General features: G+C 34.3%; 1 protein-coding gene across 3 annotated transcripts; it reads left to right on the forward strand.

The window, feature by feature from the left end:
* Positions 1-1893: 1893 nt before the first annotated feature.
* On the forward strand, positions 1894-3551 carry LOC115442773. 3 transcript variants are annotated; one of them, XM_030167920.1, is made up of 3 exons: positions 1894-2006; positions 2351-2508; positions 2909-3551. In XM_030167920.1, the coding sequence occupies exons 2-3, from the start codon at positions 2355-2357 to the stop codon at positions 3511-3513; spliced, it is 759 nt and encodes a 252-aa protein (XP_030023780.1). In that variant the 5' UTR covers positions 1894-2006; positions 2351-2354; the 3' UTR covers positions 3514-3551. The 3 variants fall into 3 exon arrangements, with proteins under 3 accessions (XP_030023780.1, XP_030023781.1, XP_030023783.1); XM_030167921.1 differs by lacking the exon at positions 1894-2006 and adding an exon at positions 2020-2191; XM_030167923.1 differs by lacking the exon at positions 1894-2006 and adding an exon at positions 2020-2161.
* Positions 3552-10429: the final 6878 nt, after the last annotated feature.

Consider the following 10429-nt stretch of genomic DNA (forward strand, 5'->3'; position numbering starts at 1 on the left):
TTTTTGTTACATTATTACATTTTCCCTTACAAGGAAAACCTCACGCTGCCTTGAAACCAGGAAAATATTAACATCTGTCTTGTCATCTTAAGGCTATGAACGGAATGGAGTGAAAATATGTTCCAGTCAAAATTCTCATATCATTACTTAACAGCGGCCTGTAGAGGCAGTCTACTAGAACTACAGAAAAATATAACATGGTAATGACAGAGATTTAAGACGAAGATCGCAGGTTCAATCTACTATCCAAGCCATGCACCTCTGACTTTTTAATTTCGTTTGCATTCTTTTCAAATAACCGAGCGCTTCGGTGTAGGAAGACAAGAAGAAACCTACATATCTAACAAATCCCATGATTTTTTTTTATTGTAGGTTGCCAACTCTCGTCAGGCCATCGTGGTGGCTTAAGGCCTGACCCACACAGCAAAAGGAGGCCAAAAGGGATGGTTGCGGCAATATTTAATTGCCAAAATTCGTGACCTGGAATACCGTATTGGCTACCTCGATAATTTCCTCTAGAAAGAAAAATTTTAATTTCGGAATCTATCTTTAGTTTATATAGATGACGGTGACGTACATTGCGCTACTTTTAGCTGTAATGTCAAAGACTTCAGTAGCGGGAAAGCCTTTTTACACAACCGAAGCCACGAGCAACACCTAGTTCAGAAGTAAAACTATCAACCCATTTTTACCGTTCATAAATCACAAGCCTTTCAGTGTCATAAAGGCGACTGGACGGCATAATTATCGCGCTCAGAAAAAACTTGTAATTATACTGGACATTTTGAAAAGAAATTATAAGTCCTTTGAATGTACCAAGGAACTTTTAATTACTTAGGGTTTGCTAAGAATTCTTTAGACCTAGATTATGATGTAAGGGAATCTAGATTTAGGGCCAACTGAAAGAGCGCTAGCCGCAATGCTGATTAATAAGTAAAACCATCAAACTGGATTTGGTTTACCGATTCAATCCAATTTGCGGTTTCGGTTTATGTAATGTAACTATGAACTGTATGTACATACTCTGTAGGTAGGTTTTATATTGATGCGGATCTTTACCACTCATAATGTTTGATGGTTTTTTTTTTAAATAGACATTCGTATACTTATCCCAATGTCTGGGATTTGCATATCTTTATTTATGTCAGCTAGTGTCAACTTAGGCGTCGCGCAGACTTGTTACCGCGGAACTTTACCATAAAAGTAATAGATGCTGAAGTTAATTTAGCAACTGTTTCCCGGTAGCAAACGGACATCGTCTGCGCGGGGCTTTAAGTTATACTACTCATAAAATCTAAACAATGTAAGGATTGGTAAACAAATTTAATCATTTAAATACATTATTGCATATTTCTGTTGTCATAAATACACCTTATGTCATAAATGTAAAATGCGAAAGATGTTTTGGACACTTCAAGTAAAGGCAACAATAGCGAATGGATTTGGATATAATTTGGCAAGCTATGTCCCGTTTTACATATCTAATTTTATCCCGAAGAGGGACAAACACAGTGAAACGTCCTGAAAGTCCTGAAAATCTGTCACCCGAGCCGATTTCCAAGAAACATCTCATTTAGAATAGCGCAGAGTATTAACGAAAGATGATTTTCTATTTAAAATAACTTGCTATAAAACGAAACTTTACTTTTACATTTATTTGCTGAGAAGTGTTTATAAGCCATATAGTTTTTTTTTTGTTTTAAAGAAAGTTTGTGCTCTGAAGGTGTCTAAAACTGTTGTCATAAGTAATTTTTTCAGATTCTTGCAATTAAATACTGGCCTCTCCCATAAAGAGTATTTAGGCCTTAGTGCACTACGTTTGCTCAATGCAGTTTCGCAACATAAGTCATACAAATGATATATCAAAAAAAATATTATGTACATTTTATTTAGAAGCGATAAAATAAAATATAAAAGCAATAAAACTGAAATTGTAGTTGCGAAACACGCCCAATTTGATTTGTACGTTATCAATAAAAACTTTATATTCTTCAGTTAACTGAAAGGTAAGCTATACATCTCATTGCTCTTTTAAAAGTTTTTCAACTTCGAATCCATTAATGTTTGAGACTTTTTTCTAACAAAGACAGTTGAAAGAATAAAAAATACTTTCCCTGTACTTAGAAATGTTTAAGATCATTGTGATGTTTTACGTTTAAGGGTAATTTAATCATTGAAGTTTTCGCAAAAAGTAAACATTACTTTTTAATTTCGTTAATGGCATGATAGGGAATATTAACACAATGCTGCTTTATTAATTAATATTGGACTTAATTTCATTTGCTTCCAAATAATGTATTATACGTTTTACAAATTGGACATCTAATATTTAATGAATTTTATATTCTAGCATCATGCTATTACAAGTATTGATTCCACTTCTCATATGCCTAACTTCGGCCACAACTAGGGAAACTGCTAAAACCTTCCGGGCCATGCCTACTATCAGCAATTCGTTGGTAAATCTAGGAAAGATGGAAATCTCGTTCTATTTCAATAGCAAACCAGGTAAACATGACATAATTTTGTTGTGAAATAACTGAGTATTTATTCTAGAAATTTCCGTAATGGATTCAGTTTCTTGCGTTTTCAATCTACATAAATTTTATTCCACTATAAATCTATTTTCCATTGATATTTATATTTATGATACACGTGGAGTTCTAACATGGACATTTTCTTATTTCAATTCCTGTTTTCAGCAGTTGAGTTACAGAAATAAAAATAAGTCGCTCTATTTGCTTTATATATTTATCGCTACCGTATGTATTACATCAAATACCGCTACCTTTTCAGGTTCTGTTTCTCTGGAATCCGTATTGGAAACTAAGGGATTGCTCAAGTATCAAGTATTAGTGCAAACTGTAATACATAATGTAACATAATAAATTATATATTCACATTTCAGATACCATGACCAGATCGGACCATATAATTCAACCGATATCACCATTCACCGTACCCAAGCCAGAACCTATAGACGAGCCCTGCGTCTGCTCAAACCTTCGTAATATTAAAGACACTTTTTTCACCAACCCAGCTGAAATCATCAATAGAATATTGAAAAGCAATGATCTGTTCTCCAATAAAGAGCCAATAACTTCCTCACTATGCTGTGACACGCATGAGCACGAAGAAACCGTATTCTTCGAAATTGCTCCCAATCAGAAGAGACCGAGTAATTTAAGGGCAAATGCATTCCCGCCTTTCCTATTTGACAGTATAATGCCTAAGCCAAAATCGCCTCCTCTAAAATCCAAAGCAGTTGAGATATTTTTATTCCCAAAGAGGAAAGATTTGGCAACTTTCAATTTGCCCAAAATACTACCGAAGAAGAACGCTTTGATTAAAAATAGAATTCAAATAGTTGGTGATAAGAAACCAGATATTATGATTCCTGTAACTTCGTCTTCAGTTAAGAAAGATCTGTTGGAGAAGATTGAAACGAAAGAGGAGAAACAACAAACTCAAAAAAATAAAGATGAAGTCTCTGTTAAACCTAATGCATTGTAATTTGAGATTCAGAGTGCATTAAAAACGGATGTTTTAATTACTTTGTATTATTTTAGTTTCTGTCAAAAATCACTAACAGAGACACTCATCATATTATTTTATACAATAGTAGTTAGATTTATCTATTTCGTCGCTTCTCTTATGAAACAACAAAATTTTAAGCGGCATTTAATCTTTATCTCGTCGTCTAGAAACTTACCTATATCTTACAATGTCTCGAGTAATTTAATGCAAACGACATAATAACTTAAGCGCTTTAACAATACCTAATAAGTTTAACAATACCTAATTAGACATCTATTCTTAAACTTTACTGATAATATACAAAGCTTAAAAAAAAGGATTAATTGCAATGAAAAATAAATTACTCAACAGCACTATTGAGTAAGGATTGCAACTTCATCATCAACATCATCTATGTTTAGTAAATTGCTGGTGGTAGGATATATTTTATATCCGCCCTGATAGCGACCACTGTACATAAAGTGTTAAAACCCGCCGTAGTGGCCCACGTAAGTGTGTCGCGTTTCAGGATCAGCCTTTGTATATTCGGTTTCAACAAGCCACAACTGTGTCGACTGCCGATGGGTGATCTCTCGTCAGTCGACATTCTATTGGACCCCACTCCACTTACCATCAGATCCAGGGTATCAGTTGGCTGTGCAGTTAAAAAAAATATTAATGATATATAGAAAAACAATTAAATTCGACAAATATATTCTCATAGCGGAATACAAAATGTTACATTACAGAAAAACCGTCACGCAGAAAAACGATTTAATTTAGTAAAAAAAGGGCGAAATCACAAATCAAATTGTGAACGCACGTCCTTTCAGCTCGAAGGATCAGATCATAATGAAGCTGTTACGTATTGCGACTACTTCGTATCAGCGCTCTAACCCATTCCCTCAGTATACACTGCTCGTTTTACTCTGCAATGCAGACTGAGCCCGCATTAAAAACGGCTATGATTACCGACGCTACCGATACGATCGGTGGCAAGCAATATTGTCGGGGTTGTGAGCCACGTAAACGGAGTACGTGAGCGGAATGTAGAATATATCTACCCTCATTTGCATCTGAATAAGCAAAGGAAATTATATAATGATGGATGCCTGATGTCTGATTGACGAGAGGAATGCTAATTGTCTTTTCCGTTGGATCAATTTGTATGACAAATTATTTAGAAATTTATGTTATATTACAAGGTTCTCTTTCGCAAAAATCGTATGACGTAATACGTATAGCTTAAGTTATTTTGACCGCCTAATCTTAGAGTCCGAGCCTTTTTGTGTTTTAGTTCGGGTACCATTGTAGCCAGGTTTATTATTTAGCACGAGACTCACAGCCGATTACATAAGTTTCAAGTTTTATGCGACAATTATCGTATTAAATATAACAAATTTTATTACTATTAATTCGGAAGTATAGATTGGATATTGAACTTTTGTATTTGGTCGTTATATATTTATGTGACGAATAGTATTTACTCAGAAATTGTGAAATGTGTCCCTTATCTCGAGTCTCAGGAGTCAGGGTATTTAAAACTTCTCAGGGCGAATACAGTGTAGTGCTATACAATTTAATATTGTAAATTTTGAGTCATGGTTGCTGTTTATGGCCAATCGTTGTTATGAATGAAAAGCACTAGACCTAGAACCTATGAATGTCTATGACCGTGATATTATAGAAAGAATACTATTTAAAAATACCTAATAATTAACTTAGGACTGACTTTTCATCATCAAATAAAAGTATCCGTCAAATAAATTATATCCAGAGTAATTATTAAATTGAGATAATTCTATACTTTATTCATACAAATAATTGTTTTATTTACTCGAGTTATATTTTATTCTACAAATAACTTTAATTTCCATTAGAAAAATCGCTCTTAATAAAATGTACTCGAATTTCGTTATTTACCGAGTTTCCTTGATCGTCAAATCTACATTACAGAAACTGCTCGCCCACGCGTAGCTTTTATTAAGTGACAAGAGAATTCAAGAGATTAATATGAATAGCATCATTTGTAAAGCATAACAGCTACACTTATATTTTCCGCTTAATTTGAAGCATGACAAATAGGAATAAAGGTTAACCAAGTTATTCCAACGCTTTGGGTTTCTAGTAAATGACCTAGCAACCATCGTTTGGCTATAGAATATATCTATCTATTTACAGTTAATGTAATACGTAGAAGCGGAGCTAAGACTTCGAGTAGACGCTGCCATCTTGTCAAGAAACATAACACCTACATGAAACTGACGGCTGTTGTAAACACACATCGGTTGATGTCCCTTGTGGCTAATTCTAATTACTACCCATTCTCAATTCACGGCAATATGTATATTGTAGCTTTTAAAACTAACAAAAATACTTACTGTTTATCCTTCCTCTGTTGCCGCTTCTTCTTAAAGGCCCTCTTGACCCTCAGAAGAAGAAAGGCGGCCCTGTCTATGGTGAGGACAGAAGGCCGCTTCGCAGCGCTCGGCTCATCCATGCCCTCTTCCTCCGTGGCCTCATCGCACAACCTCAGGCCGAGCCATCGCTGTTTTGTCGCAGTCCTCGTTGTGCCGATTTTAAATTCACAAGAACAATATTTTTTTTATTAAAACACTGGCAACATTACACTACAAATTTGAAAAACGAACACTGATTTATGAATCTTTTGACACTAATGAATAGATTTTTTATCTTTAATAATTTAAACACAAATTATTTTCTATTCTATATTGTAATTTCACTGCACACTTCGTTGATTGATCACCTGAAACAAAAAAGTAATTAATTAGATTTTGCCGGGAATCGTAATAGTTTATTTTTAAAATGCACGTTATTTCGTTTCTTAAAAAGTTTAATTTCCTTTGTGCTTTATGCATTGGCAGAAACAATCTCAGTAGACCAAGTTCAAACATTATTTCCGTTCATGTTCCCCAAACCGGAAACGGTTGGATAAGTTATGGTTCGTAAATATCCTCAATATGAATTTATTGCTTCATAAACTCCTTTAATATTTGTTTACGAAACTTGCTGGAGCTAATTAACAGTTTTTTTTTTTATAAAAAGCAGAAGAATAAAACTTTTTATTAACAAATATTGTTGAACTTATTAATTTGATTGTTATGGAAATATTTTGAAACCACTGAACCGATTCTACAATTGATAAATTTTTAGTAAGAAGAAGTCACGCTGTTCCTTATTGACATGGGTTATATATTATTTTGGGTAAATTGCTGGTATAATTTTATCAAGTTGGTAAGACAGTCGCGCTGTGAATGACCTGTTCAAAACTAATCCAGAGGTAACAAGCTGGCACTTCTCATTGGTCTGTTTTTACCTACATCATTTTTTTTTTTATTAAATCTGACCACTCTCAAAGTATCTTTACTTATCACTATTTTAAGAAATCGAAGACATACGCAAAGTCCAGTTCAAATCATAAACTTACTCCTACGGTCTAATTAAGAATTATTAAGTTACTATGAACAAAACAAGCACTTAGAAACTTCCTAATTACTTTCTACAAGACATTCTACTCAAGTTTAGGATACAATGTGATACTGAATGTGGCATCGTATAACTAATGAAGTAATGAAGATGGATACCGATTATATTACGGCTGTATGATCTGTGTTCCCTTGCCAAGTCGTCATGAACAATGTAAATATATTTTGGCGGTAATAACTGCGGTCGGTCGTCTACCAGAAATCTCAATTGTTTCAGAAACAATTTTTGAGTTGTACTAAAATTTACTTACTGCAAACGACATTTTGTGCGAGAAGACTTGATGTAAGTTTAAACTCAGTATGTACTATGTAATAATTACTTGCAGACTGCAGATTATCTTTAAGAGTACTCGAATGCTATTCTATCATAGCATTTCACCTATTCACACTATTTAAAAAACACATTAGCAATGCTGACATAAAATTCAGATTAGTTATTTCAGATTAATACAACAGTGTCATAATGGATGTATTTGTTGTAGTTATTAAACCACAACACAGCGAATGAAACGGGATTAACAAGACAAATACAAACATAATATTATGATGTACATTACTGGAAACTGTTTGCGTTTCAATTTGACGAAAACATAATATTATGTCAATAGTTACATGTTCATTTATCTTCAATGCATCATCAATCATTATTCATACTATTTTTTGATGAAATTATGACTGATGCATACCATACTATGTTTTGTTCTGACTTGAAAGACATTGTAGCCAGACGGACTGCATGGAGATTTAACATCTGGTGGTAGGATATTTTTTTTTGTTGGCGCCTCTGCAGTCAACATCAGGGAAAACCTGCCAATGGGATACTAGAATCCCCCGGATTAGCAAGTAAAGTAGCCTGGTGGGAAGTGGGGAAAGAAATGGGACAAGGATTAAAACCTTCAAGATGGGCGGAGAAGAAACGGAGAGAATTGTTCGCGCGCTCTTTTATACCTCAATGGGAAATAACACCCACGAAGTACGCTAACTTAACTGTGTGCCTACAGCCGCGACAAATGTCCCTTCATAAGCGTGCATTCGATGTGAAGAGCGAGCGCACAAAAATTACCTTAGGGGTGGTAAGATATTTGTATCCACCCGAATAGCGACCACTGTATACAAAGAGTAAAACTTGTGATAGTGGCACATTGTGTATTGCGTTCTGGGATCAGCATGTAAGTATTATACGTTTCGAAACAGAGAGGAATGATGTGACTGGCGAGGAAAAATCTTCTCTCATCAATCGATACTGTCTTCAGACGCCACAACATAAGTATTAAGACGAAGACCGGCACTTACCATCAGGTGCAGTAAAGACACTTTGCCAAGACCTTAATTTAAAAAAGAAACACTTTTTATGCACTAACGAGCTTAGTCCATTGCCACGTAGTACTTCTATTTCTTAACGGAGTCGCAGACGTTCAAGAATAATTCGTTTTTTTAAATAAATATATGTACACCTAAAATATACTTCACACAGCAATATAACGTGCGTATACGATCTGTTATTATTTAATGTTTAAGGTAAAGTACTTCTACGCCCACAGTTCAGCGAGCACGTGAAATGTCGCAGTTTATTAAAGGGGAGCAGTCGATACTCGTATCTATAGAAGCCCTATTGCCTATTGTTTGGAAGAGATATTACCGTGGGTGCAAGGTTATTAGCTCACACGTCTTATGGTTCATAGCCTATATACATTGCTACTTGGAGACAAACAAGATAATAATAAATAATAATAGTATCAGCCTTGTATTATATGCTTTGTCCACTGCTGAGCACGGGCCTCCTCTACTACTGAGAGGGATTAGGCCTTAGACTTAGGCCTAGTGCGGATTGGTAGACTTCACACACCTTCGAAATTCCTATAGAGAACTTCTCAGATGTGCAGGTTTCCTCACGATGTTTTCCTTCACCATTAAATTGAACGATAAATTCACAAAGAATACACACATTATTTTAGAAAAGTCAGAGGTGTGTGCCCTTGGTTTTTTGAACCTGCGGACATTCGTCTTCGCAGTCCGTTCCACACCCAATTAGGCTATCGCCGTTATCATACAACAAACAAGATAATACTTAAATTGAATTATGTAAATTATTTTGGAAAAACCTTTAAATTTTTTTTGGGTGTTCCTACTGTTAACGGAATTTTGTTTGTGATTACTTTGATGTATTTGGTTAAATAATTAATATTGTATTATTATCGTAAAAGATTTTATAACATAAGTAATTTTTATCAAACAGAAATAATTTATTTTAAAATAATTATAAAAGTATATTACAAAAAATTGAAAATATTTACAAGATATTAAAAATATGAAAATTCACTAGAAGCTTCATTAATATACTTAATTGGCAGTCATGGAAAATTGTTGTATGATATAAACGATTTAATGAAATTGTTCGTTAATTGAGAGACATTCGAACATGCACAAGGTCTTTAATTACATACTTATAAGTAGTTATTTTCGTTAAGTATACGACCAAGCCAAAAACATAAAAATATCTAACTAAAACCTAATATGTTTCAACAGAAATATACGAAAAATATCTATACGTCATGCTTTGACGTGGAACAAAAATGCCAAATAGGCTAAACATAAGCCCATCCATAAATCTTTATACCTTAACGCAAATATTCTCGATGGAAGTGTCAAAGAGTGAGAAGTAATGTTCAATAAACCATTTACGAAGATAAGGTTCAGAAAACGCGGTGTGGTGTGTAATAAACTGAGCCGGGCCTGTACTCGGTACGGTAACCATAGGGAGGTTGTGTTGTCGATATTTTGAATATATCGATATCTCAATTATATATCCACGGAAAGTTGTAAGATTTTTTTTTTTTATTTTATACAGTATTTGGATCTCTTTAAACACGCGGCAGTAATAAGTTTGATTGTTTCATCACATCTATAAATATTGGTTCATTTACTACATTACAAAATGGTCAGCATATATTAATATCAGCCCTGTATAATATACTGTCCCACTGCTGGATACGGCCCCCCTCTACTTCTGAGAGGAATTAGGCTGCCGTAGTACGGATTAGTAGACTTCACACACCCTCGAAATTCCTATAGAAAACTTTTCAGGTATGCAGGTTTCCCCACGATGTCTTCCTTCATCGTTAAAGCAAACGATAAATCACAAAAAAGGGTCAGTGATCGTACTATATTTTTATTTCTCAATTATCCTTTCGATATAATCTTATTTTATGAGAGTATTGCTTTATTGACTAATAAACCTTATTATCATTACCGATCATACTCATTGCTCTCCTCGAAATCTAGTTTCTGTAATAGACTTATTTCCTAATCTTTACGATTCTATAGAGAATGATTTCTTTAGACCAATCTCTTTTATTTGGGTCGCCATTTTATTAGGCTAAGGCTTGTTTGAACTTTGACATTTAGTT

The sequence above is a fragment of the Manduca sexta genome, chromosome 12 (assembly GCF_014839805.1).
Source record: "Manduca sexta isolate Smith_Timp_Sample1 chromosome 12, JHU_Msex_v1.0, whole genome shotgun sequence".
Taxonomy (NCBI): Eukaryota; Metazoa; Arthropoda; class Insecta; order Lepidoptera; family Sphingidae; genus Manduca; species Manduca sexta.

Bases quoted from the DNA above. Each gene is read 5' to 3' on its own strand.
- LOC115442773 (XM_030167920.1), top strand. From the start codon at position 2,355: ATGCTATTACAAGTATTGATTCCACTTCTCATATGCCTAACTTCGGCC. The intron at 2,509-2,908 runs GTAAACATGACA...TTCACATTTCAG, and splicing joins CTATTTCAATAGCAAACCAG to ATACCATGACCAGATCGGAC.